This window comes from Tachysurus fulvidraco, chromosome 24, assembly GCF_022655615.1.
Source record: "Tachysurus fulvidraco isolate hzauxx_2018 chromosome 24, HZAU_PFXX_2.0, whole genome shotgun sequence".
Lineage (NCBI taxonomy): Eukaryota > Metazoa > Chordata > Actinopteri > Siluriformes > Bagridae > Tachysurus > Tachysurus fulvidraco.
In genome coordinates this window covers 13074121-13092148 of record NC_062541.1, presented here as the reverse complement: position 1 = coordinate 13092148, position 18028 = coordinate 13074121, and the positions used below count along the sequence as shown (strand labels likewise).

Genomic DNA, 18028 nt, shown 5'->3' with positions numbered 1-18028 from the left:
TTGAAGGCGACAAGCCTTGTGATAGTTAAAAGCCTTTGAACTGAACTTTAGTACCTTAAAGCATCCAGAGACTCAAACTGTTTACAAATTACATTTATTGCAGCAGTTCACTTTTCTGTACAAGGTTCAATCTGACTAGTATTTCTACTCCTAGAAAAACATTTTAGTTTTCTAAAAGTCATATCCTTATCATCCATATGAAAATGTAACGACACTTTACATTATCCTACATGCATCAGTCACTTCAGATAGAGGTGTATGTTTGTTTTCATATAAATGTATTTACATATTTAGTCTAATAGTCTATAGCTGCGGTTGACCCCTAAGCAGGTTGTTCAGCTCTGTTCTTTTGATGGTTCCGTAGGTCTAAAAGTAGCTGCCCAGTTTGGCTTGATGATCTCCTGCAGTAGAAACATTTGGGTTGTTTTGGAAGACCTTTTTGCTAAACCTGAGTGGAGATTTTGTAGTCCGAGTCTGAGAGGGGTACCGCTCGTTCTGCACAGAAAAAAAATATGAAGAGCATGTTTGACGACCAGATATTCACTCAGTACTAATTGCATAAACAATTTCTTGCAATAATTATTCAATCTCCTTTATTAAGGTTGTAGAATTTTAAGTATCATGTTTGTAATTTAATTCCAACAAGGAATAAAAGAAACACCTTTTACATTATAGGGATAAATACTGAACAGGATAATGAGAAATAGTTGTAACCAATAACTGCACTAATAAAAGAGTATGAAAACTTGAAACATTACAAATCACCCACTTTTATAAGGTCATAATGATTCTGTGTCAAACCCAGTAATAAACCCATAATTCCCCTTATATATTTAATCTAATTTACAAGCTACCTGCTAAAATATTTCAAAATATATTCAATATTTACTTTTTTTTACATTTGTAGTTTCTATAATTCTATAAGTATATATTCAAACTTTTGTATTACAAAGGTTATTCAAGAAGGTGAAGACTAGATAATACTAAAAAAAAGATACAAAACTGTATTGTACTGTATGCTAACTTCATAAATAAGGAAATATAAAACTATCTACACAACTGAAATACCCGTATCCACTGTTAAGGCAGTAATTACGATGTTTAAAAGAAAATTGAGTGGAAGAGAATGCAATTGTATTTTGTCCGCACGTGGACGGCTATTTGTTTACAACAAAGTGCTACAGTGATATGCTTTGGATTTGAGTTGTATGAGCTTTTTGGTTGGATGGTTATACAAATAAACATAATCCTGTGATGAAGCTGTGATGTTCTGATGATCTGTAAGAGTGATTTTAAATGTAAATCTGTCAATCTCTGCCAAGAAGCCACTACTTTCTCAAGGGCATTGTTTCTCTCAAATTAACCTCAAAAACCAAGGGTGCCAATAATTCCAGAAACATATGTGAAACATAACACCACAGCACACAGCACCCTCTCCAAGGACTGGGAGTATATGTACCAACAGCATCTAATACAATCAACAGTGAGACATAAACTAGTTACAGGCAGCTTCACCTAATCCAATACTGAACACTGCATCACATGTGTGAAAGCTTAGAGGCTTAAAGCCTGCACTGGTCTGAGACATACAACATTAGAGGCAGCGAAGCCTTCTTCTGTCATGTCACACATTTGTTAGGAGTCTCTGGCCATCAGGCAAGCTTAGCATTAATTCCTCACACCTGCCTTATGCTATTTTCTAGCATCTGTCTTCACGAGCGAAATATTGGACTATCCTATCAAAACATAATTTTAAGTTTGCCTAATAAAACCCACTCAATAAAAGACAAATCTTTTTATCACTAATAACATTAATGCTGGAATACAAATTCACCATTATTAGACTTTCAATATGCTAATGTTTATACATATTGTATAATAAGCTCATAAAGTATGCATTGTATAGTATAATGCATTAGATTATATTGCCTCTGTATCTGACATAAACAGAAATACAACATAAGACGCTTATTTGTAAAAGCTTGAAACGGGAGGTCACGTACCAGCCGTGCAGAGGTGACACAAAGGCCTGACGTCAGGACGTCAGGTTCTTCCTTATGAAAGAGAGAGTTATTCTGTGGCTGTAACAGAGTGAGGGAGAAGGGGCGGGTGCCTCCCATAGGAGCTGAATGACCACGCTGCTGACTCTGCTCTACACCCTGTACAGAACAAAACACTCCATAACCAAAGACCCAGCATCCACTCCTGAGTCAGAGATCAGGCATCAGCTCTCACCTTGTTAGATGCCTGTACAGGCAAGATGCTACTGCTGTCATTTTTCTGAGTCTGCTGCACCACCTTTCTGCCAAATCGGTTATGTTGTTGCTGAGCAGTCACTGAAGGATTACTGGATGGCCTGATCACATCATCTGATAAATCAAACATGCACTAATGTTATTATATTCACTAATAATACAGCGTTTAATATTTATAGGCAACTGAACTACCCCTGAGTCTGTGTAATTTGTGTATAAGCTGTACTGTAAAGCAGGACTTACAGGACACATGTGTGATCGGGTTGTAAGATGTCTTGTTCATGCACGGGTTTGCAGCTGGACTGCTTTTCCTGACAGCAGGCCGTGTTTGATCTTGCATGGAGACAGGCTTGTCAGTGACTGATCTTGCTTCAGTTTGGTCTTTGTTGTGTTGCAACAATTTCTTTTCTCTATCCCCTTGACCCAACATTCTCTCAGCCTTCTTACACTCTTTATTTTTTGCATTAGCGCCATCCTGTTCATTTTCCCCAACCTCTTCCCCAGGCTTTTCCTCAGCTTTCTGCTTCAGAGGAGCTTTTCTTGCCATTTGACGAGAGGCCCGTTTCTCCAGAATCATCTGTTCACATGAGATTCAAAGATCAGAGCACTCTCTAAACTCTCTGGTCCTTTTTTCTATTCCAGTGATGACACAGGACTTGCTATTATACCACATTTCACATCACTGCTTTCAGATAAAAATGCATAACATAACAATATACCTCATAGACTTTGTTTCTATATTGAGTCACAGACAGCTGTACATCATCATCGACAGGGAGAATAACTTCATAGTCCAGACTTGGTTCCCTGGATGGGTTATGAAACCTTAGGTAGAAGACATTTATATGAAGTAGAAAGGGGAAAAAATCAAATTGCAAGCTTTTTAAGAACCCTTAAGGAAAGACTATGCATATGATTGTTATGTTATTATCAAATATTCAAATATTCGAAAGTAAGCCAAATCCACACATCTTCACAGACTTCACATACTTGGCCACATAAGAGTGCTGAAGAGCATCCTCGGCAGTTAATCGTTTATCAGGATTAAAGACAAGCAAGCGCTGTAGCAGATCAAGAGCATCAGGTGGCACTGAAGGCTGCATTAAATCTCCCAATGGCACCTGTGGCCTAACAGTCACAGAAAGCATGTGTTCATTGCTCTTAGCTGACATGTGATGGAGCAGAGTCATAATAAAAACAAATGTTAGCGGCAATGGAAGAAAAAAGAACTACATTCAGCAATGTGTAACATACACACACACACACACACACACACACACACACACACACACACACACACACACACACACACACACACACACACACACACACACACACACACACACACACACACACACCATTACCTAAAGTTTGTGGTTACTGAACATTCAGATGTGCATGCTGACCATTCCTGAGATTGTGAAGTGTGGCTGTGGGAATTTGTGATTATCCAATTGCAAGCGAATTAGTAGGTTAAGATAATGATTAGTTGGACAAGAAGGCCTGGTGCACAGTTGGATTCCAGTTCAGTGGTCTCATCTCTGTTTTCCTACTCTGGCTAGGGCAAACCATATCTTCACAAAGCTTGCTTAGTGCATAGTAGCATTGTTGTGTTGGAAAAGGTTTGGGCATGATAGTTGCAGTGAAAGGAAATTGTAATAGTGCTGCATACAAAGACATCCTATACAACTGAGTTCTTCCAACTTTGAGGCAACAGTTTGCAGAAGAACAAAGTATGTTTGTGGGGCTCGGATTTCAACAAAATATGTAATAAACATATAACTGTGTCCTCTTCGAATTCTTCAAAATTAAACAAATGCCTAGTAGCAAACATATATTTCACATCCAGCCTTTGTGTTTGGACACGTACCTAAGCAGCATTTTCTGAATTACAGATGCTCCATACTCTGACCTGATGGCCACAACGTCTACAATTGAATAAAAATAACAAATGAGTAACAACAAATTCCTATCTGAGTAATTATCCTTAAATCTCAGGCATATCTATCAATTGCTCTACTCGTTCATGCTTTAAGATTTTGGAACTGAATTCCTCAGAGCTCTCCAAGGTTTGAGTACGATTTACTACAAACAGGACCAATTGGGTCATAAAGTAAACTCACCTTCTGGCATGGGATGTGGAATAATACTCATAATTTTCTCTATCTGATTCATTGTGGAGGTTCCAGGAAAAAGAGGCTTGCCTAGCAACATCTCACCCAGAATGCATCCCACGCTCCACATGTCTACCCCTTTTGTGTACCTATACAAAAAAAGCAGAGTGTAAACCTAAAAAGAAAAAGAGATCTGTAGAAAGGTTAATATTATATTCAAAAAGTAAGTGTCTGAATGGTACCTAGTAGAGCCAAGGAGAATTTCAGGAGCACGGTACCACCGTGTCGCCACATATTCTGTTAAGGCAGGATTCACAGCATCCTCTTGGATCTGGGAGAGGGAGCGCGCCAAGCCAAAATCACACAGCTTGACAAAGCAGTCAGCATCTAGTAGTATATTTGAGGGCTATAAGACACAGAGGAAAATGGTAGACTTAAAACTACTACTACAACTTATCAAAGATTAGGTAGCCCTGCATTAGAACCTACATGCATGAGAACCTACCTTTTGATCCCTGTGGATAACGTTCCCTGAGTGTAAGTATTTGGTGGCTTTGAGAAGCTGGTACATGATATAGCGTTTATGAATGTCCTTCAGAAGGCTGCCTTTCTTAATAACAGCATGCAGGTCAGTATCTGAAGAGAAAAAGATCTGCTTCACTAGTCATAAAACGCCATTTATAATGTCAATTTATTACTTGTTCTAAGTGCAACAGTAACTCTAAGTCAGCTTAGGGTTCATAGGAAGCTTTCAATTCGCAGAAGCTATCAAAATGGGTGTTATAGTTTACCCCTTTCAGTTGTATGCTAATATTGCTAATATTAATGTAATACTGATGTAATATTTGTATTACATTAGATTGCATTACAGTTCAGTACTCTTTATCATGTAAATATATTTTTGCATAATGGATCAACTCATATCACTGTTTTAGAGGCCAATTCCAGATTAGGATCTTAACAGTGTATGTATTATTTGCATATATATATATATATATATATATATATATATATATATATATATATATATATATATATATATTTATATATTTATATATATATATATATATATATATATATATATATATATGAATGATCTGTGATATGCAGAAATCGGTTTAATATTAGTAAACTATATTAAATTTAACATGCTTGAGTTATAGCTAATTTGATCCTTGCATGCTATCTTTCCAATACGAGAGACTGATCGCAGTATCAAGAATAACATATCGCAGTAGCTCATCGTTTTCAAATGCAAATCTATTACATTTGAAAACTATCCTTTTGTAATTATACTTATAAGTGATACCTACCTGATACGGTTACCTAAGTGACCTATATTCGCTTAAAGTTCAAACTGGTCATAAAATAAAGCTAGGAGCCAAAAAAGCTTTTGAAGGCATCAGCAGAAAATCAAACAAGAGAGAACTCTCTGGCAAACATTTATATGATTAGCATAGTTTCCATTTATTTTACAGCCTGCTTTCCTTACCCATGTACTCAAACACCAAGTAAATATCTTTATCGTTCTGGGCTCGAATGACGTTGAGCAACCGGATGATGTTGGGATGATCACCAAACTCCTGTAGGACAGAAAGAAAAGAGAGAAGGATTAGACATGTTAGCTCTAGCGATAGTGGTGACAGTGGAAATCATTTAGGTAATGCTAGTCTAGAAACACACAGCCAAGCATTAATGCAAGATGGCCTAATTTTTAAGTGCTTTAACATTATTCAATGAAATACACACAAAAAAGTGTGATCATGTCTGTGATAGCAGCCAAAGATGGTCAAAGCACGTAGTTGTGAACACATCAGTATGTCCAGGAGAACAACAACCGTTTGCTGTTGGTAATATATAATACAGACAAATTGCAACTATTGGATTATACTGTTTGGGTGCACACTCCTTGCTTTTGTTCTTACCTGAAGGAACATGATTTCACGGAATGTTCTCTACATGAAAAAAACAGAAAATCAGGTTGGAAATCTATGGAATAAAACTACAGTAATATACAGTGCGTCTCTCATAACTAATGATGACGTTATTATTAATATATAAAAAAACACAACATGATGGGTCATGCTGGAATATTCTTAATAATTAATGACAGTGTGGTGTGATGCCGCTGCGTTGATTATATACCCAGAACTGTATATTTTTCCTCTTATAGAACGCTAACTTTTTTTAAAAATTAAAGCATGATGTTCGTTCTGTTCATATATAGTTACATTTCATGTTGTGAAACATTCAGTGGTGCCACTGAAGACTTATTTAATCATAAATAAACATCACCTTACAGAAAACTATAACCATAATCACCAATTACATACAATACATGAAACCATTCAGGCAACATATATATCAAATATGTAAGTTAGTATAGAATTCTATTCTATAGTATACAAAAATGTATACACTTTATTATACTATATACGATACAATACTATACTATAGAAAATATATACCCTTATACCTATATTAACCAGAATTACTGTCAGAGATGCTACTATAGAAAACCAACACCTAGTGGCCAACCAGAATTTGGCAGTCCTGTGGTATAAGATGTAAAAATATTGTGCATTACTAAAATGATTTCTAATGATAACAACAGAAAGTGTACCTGAGCATCAGTTCTATTTCTAAAAGCATCAAATATTTTTTTCACAGCCACTGTCTCTCCAGTCTTCCTGTCCACTGCTTTCCATACGATTCCATATGCCTGTCATAGAAGATGGAAATAACGCAAATATCAGCGTAGTTAAATAATCAGCATGAGGAGCCTTGTTGCCATGCTATGCAATCTAAAGATACATTTAAAAAAAATCCAATTACTGGGATGGAAAGAGAGGAGTCGTTACTAAGATGTCAAGTGACAAGCTGAAGTAAATAAGCCTCAGCTTAGTGATGATAACAAGCAAATGTCACTTATATCACTAATAATTATGACGTCTTTTAAGCTGTGTATAAAATAAGCAGTGCCCTAATGACCTTTCCACAGAATGGAGAGGATTCGAGTGAGAATTGAGGAGAAAGGATTTAAAGTCATCTCAGTTTTTAATGCTGAGATAATCTTTTCATTTATTCTATTTATCTTAATCTCAAGCCACTGCATTTGTAGAGGAGACAACTAGCAAAGACAATAATGGAATGAGAAAAGAACAAAATCCTTTTAGTTAAAATTCCCTTAAAATAAAAGGCATTCGAATGCAAAAATCAGCTTAATTGTTCTTATAAAATAGCCACAGTTTAAATACAATAGAGTAAAATGTAATTACAGAACTTCATATTGAGGCACGTCACTGAATTTCTACATTTTATAAATGAGTAAATACAACATTTCAGCTAGAATTAATTCAATTCAATTTATTTTTATAGCACTTTTAACAATTTCCCACTGTCTCAAAACAGCTTTAAGGAAATATACAATTAAAGTTTAAAATTAATTTAAAAAAGATTAGCTTAAAATTTAAAATACCTTTATCCAGAGTTATTAATTTCTTTTATACAGCTGAGCAATTAAGAGTCTTGCTTAGGGGCCCAGCAGTGGCAGATTGTTGGACCTGGGATTCAAACTCATGGCCTTCCAATCAGTAATCAAACACCTTAACCACTAGGTTTTTCAGCCTGCAGTCTCTTGGTTTTCACCCCATTCTGTGTAAACTCTGTTGTATATATAAAAAAATCAAGGCTCATCTGGTACCAAAAAGTTAATGTCGCAGTTAAAGTCACAGACATCTCAGATGTTTGACATTAACTGAAGCTCTTGAGCTCTATCTGCATGGGTTTATGCATTATGTCCTGCAACACGATTGGCAGATTAGATTACTGCGTTTGTCAGGATGTCAACGGTAATGCAAATGTCTTCTCCACAGGGAAATGCTACAGACTGAAGGAGAAAGAAACACTTACATTTAGCAGACACCCTTATCCAGATTAACTTACAATTTACACACCTGAGCAATTAAGGGTTAAATGACTTTCCTTACTTACCCCTTTCCCGAGTCTCCTCTTGATATCATACTTCACTGTGATGTGCTCTTCTACTTCAGTCAGGTTCATTCTGTCACTTCTTTTTTGGGATATGCTATTAAAATAAGTGTGTTTATAGCATCTACACCCGTATCTAATGAACTACTGATGTCTCCTTTACCCTGATCTTCCTGGATAAACAGAGAGCTGTAGCTTTAGTTAGCTTTAGCTTTAGCTACCTTAAAAACGACTTTACAAACCTATTCCTGAGTTATTATAGCTTTAGACTTCTGTCGACGTTCCAGTTATTGAAATCCCATTTAATTAATTCTTCCTACTGATGTTGTACATTTGGTTGATGTTGAAAAATAAATAAATCTCCAGCAGTTTGATTCTTCTCTCACTTGTAGCTCAAGGAGTTGTTTTAACCGTTACTAGGAGACGCGGGCAGCTGGAAAAGGGACCGTTTCTTAAAGGAGCCGCAACACTATATAGTTCAAGATTAATATTAGATCTATTTAAATGTGTTTGTATTTATCCCCAAGTCTGAGGGGTCTGTGGGGAGGAAAAACTCCCTTGAATGGTAAAGGAAGAAACCTTGAGAGGAACCACCTCATCAGTATCAGAATTAGAATCAGGGTTATTGTCCAAGTGTGTTTGTGACTCTCAAAAGTACAGACATAAATAACACTATACTATACATTTAGTTTGGGATACACAAAACAAGAAAATACAGACAAAACAAAAAAATACAGACATAAATAACACTATACTATACATTTAGTTTGGACTAGACAAAACAAGACAATACGGACTATACAAGACAATACAGACAAATAACACTATACTATACATTTAGTTTGGGATACACAAAACAAGAAAATACAGACAAAACAAAAAAATACAGACATAAATAACACTATACTATACATTTAGTTTGGACTAGACAAAACAAGACAATACGGACTATACAAGACAATACAGACAAATAACACTATACTATACATTTAGTTTGGACTTGAAAAAACAAGACAATACGGACATAAATAACACTATACTATACATTTAGCTTGGGCTACACAAAACAAGACAATACGGACTATACAAGACAATACAGACATAAATAACACTATACAGACTATACGAGGCAATACAGACATAAATAACACTATACTATACATTTAGTTTGGACAAGACAAAACAATACAGACATAACACTATACTATACATTTAGCTTGGACTAGACAAAACAAGACAATACAGACATAAATAACATTATACCATACATTTAGTTTGGACTATACAAGACAATACGGACATAAATAACACTATACATTTAGTTTGGGCTACACAAAACAAGACAATACAGACAAAACAAAAAAATACAGACATAAATTACACTATACTATACATTTAGCTTGGACTAGACAAAACAAGACTAATATACAAGACTATACAAGACAATACAGACATAACATTATACTATACATTGAGTTTAGACTAGACAAAACATGACAATACAGACAAAATGAAGATGTGATACAATAGACAGGCAATAGGCAGATGTGAGTATTAAATATGAATACAGAATATATGACTGATCAGTTATGTACATGAAGTGTGGGAAGTGCAAATAACAATATTGTGCAATATTATACTTTTTGCACAATATGCAGCAACAGTAGTGTGTGGAACATACACGGATGATGTGATGGATTGACAGTTCTGATAATGCAGTACTTATGCTATGAAGCAGGGAATATAATTATGGTGAGTTGTTAATCAGGGTGATTGCCTGGGGAAAGAAACTGTTCCTGTGTCTGGCAGTTTTAGTAAGCAAAGTAGCTCATCCTCATATAGGGGACACTGGAGGGTGTGATTATACTGTAAATATACAGTCTGATAAATATTGTATTGATGAGGAGATTGTTGTCCTCAAAGACCACATGGAGTTGGCATCTCCTCTTTAGTATAGAGTCTAACTGGAGCTGGAACATCTCTAGATGTCTCAGGATCTTTACAGAGTTGTATCCCTGTGAACTCCATGAAGACATGGTTTGAGAAGGTTGGAGTGAAAGAACTCAAGTGTCCTGCACTGAGCCCTGACTCAACGCCACTGAAGACCTTTGAGATGAACTGGAACACTCAATGACTTAACCCCAGACCTCAACAAACAACATAAGTGCCAAGTCTCACTAATGTGATTCTGGCTAAATGAGCATAAATCCCCACACAGTCACACTCCACTATCTAGTAAAAAGTCTTACCAGAAGTGTGGAGGCTTTTATAACAGCAATTTTGAAATAAATCTGGAATGTGCTGTTCAACAAGCATATACAGTATGGGTGTGATGATCAGATCAACAAACCTGTGGCCCTAGACTGTATCAAGAGTATCTTTGCCCAGTATGGAATAACATCTCAGAACATGTTGTCCTCGCCCAAGAATGATACTTTATTAAATATGACAAAATAACAATACATTGAAACCAATTTTTCCAAAAGGAACCTCATGAACCCATCATAAATTCAGAGAGGGATTAACAAATAATAATAATGATAATAATATTAATGAATAATAATTATGACAAACACTACACACAATACATTAAAGTTAAAACAATATTTTCTTTATGAATTTTTTAAACACATTTTTTCTGTCAAGAGGTCGGTTACAAAGTGCAACCCAAATGATTACTGTTTTACTGCAAAATGTCAAATTATGATGACAGAAGGTAAGTAAATTAAAAATCAAATTCCAATTTTTTAGTGATTGATAAAAATTCCCCACGTATGCTTATCCCATGAACTAACTAACCCATGAACTAACGTGTTGTGTTCTCAAAAACATGAATATATGAGGCTTCTGTCAAGAGGGTGCATGAAGCTCAAAGAAAAGAAACACGGCTATAAAGAAATAGTTGTTTGTTAAATTCAAGTTAGAAGTGAGAAGTATGGAAAAGAGGTGAACTAAAATTAATAGACATATTCACTCTTCAGTATAAAGACATTCAACACCGTATCTCAGTATGATCACAGGGAGTCACTATATTTCCAAACAACAGCGTTCTGAATCACAAGAGAGAATTCTGGTTAAGAGCAATAAGGGAAATATTTTACAAAAAAAAGTGAGTTCTGGTGGAAGAACCGGTGTTTAGGATGAGTGTAAGAAGCGGTTGAAGGCATTGTAGGCAGACTCCAGGTCAAAAAGCATCTGACGAACTTGTGAGTCATCCAGCTCGTCAGAGGCAGACATGCTGCTCAGTGTAGTCAACCTGAAGAGCAAAAAGGTCAGAGGTAAGACTCAACTAGAGACACATCTACAATTTCATAATAATTGAAATAAAGAAAATTTATGTTTACCAAAGATTGACTTTGTCTTTGGCCTCTGAATCTGGTGGCATGTTGCTCATTCTGTTCATCGTCTCCATCAGTTCCCGAAGGTCAGGCTGGATCTGAAATACACACAAGCAAGCAAAGATGTTCCTGAAAGTTTAACTGCCACTGGGACTCTCTGTGTTTTTAAATTCTCTTGTATAAGCCACAAGGTGTAAAATACCTCATCCATGGCTCGAATCTCCAGCCTCAGTTTGTCCATGACGGTGATGAAAAGCTAGTAAATAATAATAATAAAAAAAGCATCATAGTTGAAGCACTTATCCACACAATTATTATAAATGAAGTAAAAAAATCATCTGTCAGTAGACATGAATACATTACATCAAGAATAATAATGTGACTAATGATCAATTCTGAAGCTTCTGTTCAAGCAGGATGGACAGAACTTAAAAAATATCCCTTAAATGGTTGAACAATTAACATCTGGAAAAAATATTTTCAAGCAGACGCCACAGAATATAAGTGGGCATCGAGACTGGGATCATGTAATTTAATGAATTGTGGCTTGGCACAAAACAGTGTACAAAAGAAAATCAATTTAACGGCTGGAAATACTGAAAATCTCTAGGTCTATGGCATTTATCCAAGCAGAGGTACTGATATATAATAAATACAAAGCTCTAATAAGAATAAGGGGAAAAAAAACACCCACAGATACAATGTCTGCAATGCAGCGATTCAGATTGCCCTTGTCATCCTTGATAGTAATTGGTCTATCTTCTTTTATTCTCTCCATTGCTAGCGGACAGTCGAGCTTTAACAGTGAAGAAGGATTTTAGTTAGTTAGTTCATAACAAATATTTTTATATCAATGTGGATATTTTGTAGATATTTTATATCAAATAAAATAGTGGCACAACTTTTAAATCAGATCATATCATGACATAAATGCAGAAATGAGGATGCAGTAATAAAGAAAACAACAGTTATCTTACAAAAACTATGGTCATGAAAGAGCAATTACCCTGTATTTCCTACAAAAGTCATCAATTGAACCAACATCTGATGCTTGGACCTGTTTGAGGGCAGCTTTGTACTGCACAAGCAACCTGGAGCAGGCACCTGTGTATCTGAAAGAGGGAGACATTTATAAATGTATATTAATAAAGTCGGAACAGTGTGATGTGAATAAAAAAAAAAAACAAGTACATAACATACTCATTAGGAGTCACGCAGTCCTTGATGTACGCTTTCTCTAAGGCTTGGAGTGTTTTTACCACAGCAAACAGCTCAGCCATATTGTCATACCTTTAAACGCAGTCCAAGACATTCATCATCACTCATTTAACACACTGAATTTAAGCAGTCCATATTTCATTTTACAAACTTACAACACTTTATAACAAATAATAGAATTCGACTATAGCGCTAGTACTTACTTTTCCCGTTCCCTGGCATTTTTGTATAACTTCACTTCCTACAAAATAGCAGTTAAATCAGGTTACAGGGTTCATCATGTAAAGTATTTTAATGGTTCCTTTTATAAATTGACGCTTACCTCGTATAATTCGGGCTTATTAGCTGGAGCTTGTCCAAATAAAATAAGAAAATAAAATTAAATATTGGTAATCATAACAAAATGATCGACAAGCACATTTTTTGTTGGATATTAGGTATTCTACAGAGAACAGAAATCTTCTATATGTTATTCTATTCTGTATGCCTCTAGGTTTCATCTTCTGGTTGTGTGCAATAATGTGATGTGATGTGGTGTGACAGACTACTGTTTCACTTCTCTGTTCGAATATCTTTCTTTTTTCCTCATGTATTTTCTTTGATGGTTTTAGGCGTGGAAAACAACAACAACAACAACAATCCATGAAAGCCAGACATTCTGAAATGTCAACTGTTTCTTGTAGATGAAATGCAGTGATGATTGTAGCCTTAGTTAATACAAATAATCATTAAACTTACTTCCTCCCGACCCTCCTGAAGCAGGTATCCCATGAAACATGATGACAATCCCAAGTTTGTCCGCACCCTTAGATAATTAACACCAAAATATTATTAACAGTTGTTCTGAAGAAAACTCCAGTGATTGTGCACTTCTTATACTCATGATCTCTAAACACACAGGGCTTATAGTTTGTTTAACGAAGGACGAAAGTAATCATGTGAAACAGTTATACTGTTAGAACTGAGATCTTTTCTGTCCATAAGCGATTAACACACATCTGGATTGCGGAAATACACAGTGACACCATCCGTTTGCTCCGAACACGATAAAAGAAGACGTTTAGACACGTTAGTATAGAATTATATATCTCAAAATACATTCTTAAATTATATATTGTAGTCTATGAAGGCAGTTTATATAAGTATTGTGTTCAACTGTATCAGATAGCATAGCATTAGCATAGCCTAGCATAAAACAAGATAATATAGCAAATAGCTAAAATGATTAGCTTCACGGTGCTTCACTTACCTGGATTTTAGACTTTATTAAGATATAAATTCAGCTACTTGATTAAATAGAATAACGTATTCTACTGAAGTTGAACTATTGGAGGAAAAATACAACTCGATTCAATCTTTGTTTACGTCCAAAGCCTACGGTTTCGTCGCTGAATTAGTACGTCACATCCTTTCTCGTGAACGGAGGGAAGTGTTTTTGGTTGCCAGTATTTCAATATTTAAGTAATTCTGTAATTCAATCCCAAAGGCCTCCGCCAATTAAAATCAGAAGCAGAAGAATCCCAAAGGCCACAGACTGGAGTCCTTGTGAACAACTTATTTACCTTAAACGTTTAAAGAGCATGTGTGCTCTCGATAAAGCAAACTCTTTATAGCCTTCCTTACTGCGTTTTCTTACCCTGTAATTTTTGTAACAAGTCTTCTATAATTCGACCAAATAATGCACTGAACTTTTATTGAGTATTATATTAACTACTGAAATCTATGCTAGTGTAACCTGCAATCTTTTAACTTTAAAAAACATTCTTTACCCTGAAAATGAAATTAAGTTAGATTATTAGTAATATTCATGAAGTGTAATGATGAAATACCTGGCAACCCGTTTACTTCCATACAAATACTGGGCGCGAAAATAAACTGGCTGTTTGTAGAAACTCAGCACGAGGAGGTTGTTTACATGGGAAGACTATTACTAGTACTACTATTCTTACTCTGTATTTAGGCAGATTAAGAGACATTTTTGAGAAGGAGTAACACTGTTTAGAGAGAATATTCTTCTGTTAAGGTGCACGGTGTAGAGTTGCTCACAGTATAGAATTGCTGGGGTAGAATTGCTCACAGTGTAGAATAACTGGGGTAGAATTGCTCACAGTATAGAATTGCTGGGGTAGAATAGCTCACAGTGTAGAATTGCTCACAGTGTAGAATTGCTGGTGTAGAATTACTCACAGTGTAGAATTGCTGGTGTAGAATTACTCACAGTGTAGAATTGCTGGGGTAGAATAGCTCACAGTGTAGAATTGCTGGGGTAGAATTGCTCACAGTGTAGAATTGCTGGGGTAGAATAGCTCACAGTGTAGAATTGCTGGGGTAGAATTGCTCACAGTGTAGAATTGCTGGGGTAGAATAGCTCACAGTGTAGAATTGAAGATGAAAAGCTGTAAAAATAAGACCTCTAGATCCCCAGAGGAGGACTGTGGAGTTTGGCTGGATGCTGCTGAATTAAGAGCAAAGAAACAGAGAGTAAGTTTTAATTTCACACTGATTTTAAACTCTATTTCTAACTCTATTTGATGCAAACACATGTTGCTATCAATCTTATGTTTTGTATCTTTAGTATGTATCTCATACCTGGGGAAGGTGCATGCGGTTTAACTTTTAGATGACTTTTTAATCCAAAGAATTTTATTTTACACTTTAGTACACTTTAGCTTACATTCTAGTCAAACAGGCTGATAACTCTATTCTTATTTTTATTAGTGACGTGACCTACTCAGTATGGTGACCCATACTCACAATTCTGCATTTAACCCATCCAAAGTGCACACACACACACAGCAGTGAACACACACACACCGTGAACACACACCCAGAGCAGTGGGCAGCCATTTATGCATGTATATTCTTTATTATATCAAATATTACAAAAATAAGTGCAATATATATGTTAACGTGTTGGAAACAAGTTGACTAAAAAGGTGAAACAAAAACAATGGCTTTCCTATATACGTCTTTTTTTTTATTTTATAAGCAGTCTAAACAGACTGGGTCGATTTGAATGGGAGCTCCTAAATTGCATAGTAAAACAGGGAAGACAATACGAGGGGTAAAGAAAGTGTGCCAGTAGATCCTGAGCCGAGTTAAATTGTAGCACTTTCTATGTGGATCTTTTTTTTTAAAAGCTTTCTTTGACAGAATCTGACACGACCGATATCCAAACTCCTGAATCCGCTGGCTCGGTCTGGAGGTTACAGCGTGGCAGTGGCTCTGAATTTTACCCAAACCAAGATGGAAATGCCTGTGACAAAACAGAGCAGAATCTCCTCATTCTTTTCACCACAGAATAAAAAGGAAAGAGGTAAGACAGACGAATATGGTGGCTTTATTTCACTTGTACCTGTTCATAGAAATGCTTATTGACAACAAAAGTAATGCCTTGCCCTTAGATGCAAAGAACTACAGCTCTCCATGGCCTTCAGGAGTGTCTTCTACTCCCCTTCCTGAAGCACAAATGGGGACTAAACGAAAGCGTGAGATATTTGAATCGCCTTCCAAACTAGACGACATAAGCAGGCATTCCTCTCTTAGACATACACAGGAACATGAAGAAGATATTAAGAGTGTGTCAGGAGAAGTCTGTAACGATGGTGATGATGATAAAGAGCAGCAGTTTTTACATTTGATTTGGGGATATAAGTCAGAAGAGTGTGAGCCAGAAGGAAAGAGGAGACCTTGTGAGAATATTGAAATTGATAATACAACAAATTCACCAGCAGGCAGCGTCAAAGCCATGACGTGTGGTAACGGAAGTGATAAACTCCCTGAACGTCTGCTTCACAGGGATCAGACACAGCAATGTTCTCATGAGAGTATTGGCATTCATGGAGGGATCAGCAATGACACTTTTTTCTCTATAGAAGATATGAATACTCAGGAACCGGAAAAAAACGGACAAAGTGAAACAGAGACGAGAGCTTCGTTTTTAACTCCGAGGTCAAGCACCGAGATCCAAAACACGATAAAACATCTCATAAAGACTTACAAAGAGCCAGAACTGTTCCAGCAGAGGAATCAGGGGTCACCTGTGAAGAGGGAGGATAAGGAAAATAGCAGACGCACACCATCGAGACACAGCACTGCACTTTCACCTTTTAAGTATCGCGTGTGCTCCAGCCCAACAAAACCTTCTTCAGATTTTAATAGAAAACTTTGTCTGACCCCTAAAAAGTCAATCAGGGAGGATCAAGAGAATGACGAAGAATCACTGGGCAGGTTGTTTACTCAGGACTCTGAAGGCTTTCGGGTGATCGCACATCGCAGCAAACTGTCTAGACGTCCACTGAAAGACCAAACCAATTCCCTTGAGGGCAGAGAGTATCTGAGCATCCCATCTGTTATACCCCTGGAAATGGAAGAGAACTCCAATCCAGGGCCAGAGATGCTTTTCACACAGGACTCTCAGGGAAATAAAGTCATTAAACATTAAACACCAAAAGTGGTGTAGGACAACTTTAATTTTCATCCTTGCTGAAAGATGTTGAAAGAATTTCCATTAAACCATTTCAATGCCCTCTTTGTAGATATACTGTATATGTGGTGATGATTGGGCCCCTGAACAACAGCCTTATATAACACCACTGTAAATGTGAATTTTATTTACAGCAAATGTACAGCAATTCTCTTTGTTGTTTCTTCGTCAAATTATATAATTTGTTTAATCTTATTTTCTGCATTAATGCGTAGTTTTATTGTCCATGCTCTGCTTTTAACGTTAATCTTATTTGTCCACCAGATGGCACAAATGGTTTCTAAAAATCATGGATGAGTTGTGTTTTATCCAGATGGAGTGCGTCTTACTTCATCTGTATATTAAAACTAGTGTCAAAGAGTGTAAAGCTTTTAATGATTTACTAATAAGGATAAGGAAACACAAATGTGCTGTTTTATTACAGAAATTACAAAGAACAACCTTAGATCTAAATAAAAATTTGATTATTAAAATGGGAATGATTTCAATTAAACCTTCAACATGAAATGTGTTCATTTATGCAAATACAAGCTGCACGTGTTGTTTTATCCTTAAACAAACTCCTATTTTTAAAGCAGTATCCAAACAATAAACAGACCATTTGCTGTGTCATGATATTTGATATAT

At 36.1% G+C, this 18028-nt stretch overlaps 3 protein-coding genes across 5 annotated transcripts; 1 reads left to right on the top strand and 2 right to left on the bottom strand.

Moving 5' to 3' along the window:
• Positions 1-78: 78 nt before the first annotated feature.
• mapk15 (mitogen-activated protein kinase 15) lies at positions 79-8951 on the bottom strand. Of its 2 annotated transcripts, XM_027175959.2 has the most exons (14): positions 8363-8946; positions 6993-7091; positions 6295-6324; positions 5862-5952; positions 4875-5005; positions 4612-4775; positions 4379-4518; positions 4126-4183; positions 3246-3383; positions 2975-3080; positions 2499-2832; positions 2236-2369; positions 2004-2159; positions 79-495 (listed from the first exon to the last, which is right to left on the bottom strand). In XM_027175959.2, the coding sequence occupies exons 1-14, from the start codon at positions 8429-8431 to the stop codon at positions 367-369; spliced, it is 1779 nt and encodes a 592-aa protein (XP_027031760.2). In that variant the 5' UTR covers positions 8432-8946; the 3' UTR covers positions 79-366. The 2 variants fall into 2 exon arrangements, with proteins under 2 accessions (XP_027031760.2, XP_047663588.1); XM_047807632.1 differs by lacking the exon at positions 2004-2159 and having other exon boundaries at positions 8363-8951.
• Positions 8952-10771: 1820 nt separating this feature from the next.
• Positions 10772-14343, bottom strand: vps28 (VPS28 subunit of ESCRT-I). Its single transcript, XM_027175757.2, has 10 exons — positions 14165-14343; positions 13654-13720; positions 13238-13266; positions 13119-13156; positions 12898-12987; positions 12704-12809; positions 12392-12493; positions 11900-11953; positions 11704-11795; positions 10772-11615 (listed from the first exon to the last, which is right to left on the bottom strand). The coding sequence occupies exons 2-10, from the start codon at positions 13691-13693 to the stop codon at positions 11495-11497; spliced, it is 672 nt and encodes a 223-aa protein (XP_027031558.1). The 5' UTR covers positions 13694-13720; positions 14165-14343; the 3' UTR covers positions 10772-11494.
• A 132-nt stretch (positions 14344-14475) lies between these two features.
• Positions 14476-18025, top strand: LOC113661496 (aurora kinase A and ninein-interacting protein). Of its 2 annotated transcripts, none has more exons than XM_027175756.2 (3): positions 14476-15396; positions 16056-16231; positions 16320-18025. In XM_027175756.2, exons 2-3 carry the CDS (start codon positions 16162-16164, stop codon positions 17357-17359), a joined length of 1110 nt encoding a protein of 369 aa, XP_027031557.2. In that variant the 5' UTR covers positions 14476-15396; positions 16056-16161; the 3' UTR covers positions 17360-18025. The 2 variants fall into 2 exon arrangements, with proteins under 2 accessions (XP_027031557.2, XP_027031553.2); XM_027175752.2 differs by having other exon boundaries at positions 14478-15396; positions 16069-16231.
• Positions 18026-18028: the final 3 nt, after the last annotated feature.

What these genes read in the sequence shown, in the direction of transcription:
- LOC113661496 (XM_027175752.2), top strand. Translation starts at nt 15,304, where the DNA reads ATGAAAAGCTGTAAAAATAAGACCTCTAGATCCCCAGAGGAGGACTGT. An exon ending in TAAGAGCAAAGAAACAGAGA is followed by an intron (nt 15,397 to 16,068) that starts GTAAGTTTTAAT and finishes TTTCTTTGACAG; the next exon opens with AATCTGACACGACCGATATC. An exon ending in ACAGAATAAAAAGGAAAGAG is followed by an intron (nt 16,232 to 16,319) that starts GTAAGACAGACG and finishes CCTTGCCCTTAG; the next exon opens with ATGCAAAGAACTACAGCTCT.
- mapk15 (XM_027175959.2), bottom strand. Translation starts at nt 8,431, where the DNA reads ATGAACCTGACTGAAGTAGAAGAGCACATCACAGTGAAGTATGATATC. An exon ending in AGAGGAGACTCGGGAAAGGG is followed by an intron (nt 7,092 to 8,362) that starts GTAAGTAAGGAA and finishes CTTCTATGACAG; the next exon opens with GCATATGGAATCGTATGGAA. An exon ending in GTGTCACCTCTGCACGGCTG is followed by an intron (nt 496 to 2,003) that starts GTACGTGACCTC and finishes TTTTCTGTGCAG; the next exon opens with AACGAGCGGTACCCCTCTCA.
- vps28 (XM_027175757.2), bottom strand. Translation starts at nt 13,693, where the DNA reads ATGTTTCATGGGATACCTGCTTCAGGAGGGTCGGGAGGAA. An exon ending in AATGCCAGGGAACGGGAAAA is followed by an intron (nt 12,988 to 13,118) that starts GTAAGTACTAGC and finishes CTGCGTTTAAAG; the next exon opens with GTATGACAATATGGCTGAGC. An exon ending in GACTGCGTGACTCCTAATGA is followed by an intron (nt 12,810 to 12,897) that starts GTATGTTATGTA and finishes TCCCTCTTTCAG; the next exon opens with ATACACAGGTGCCTGCTCCA.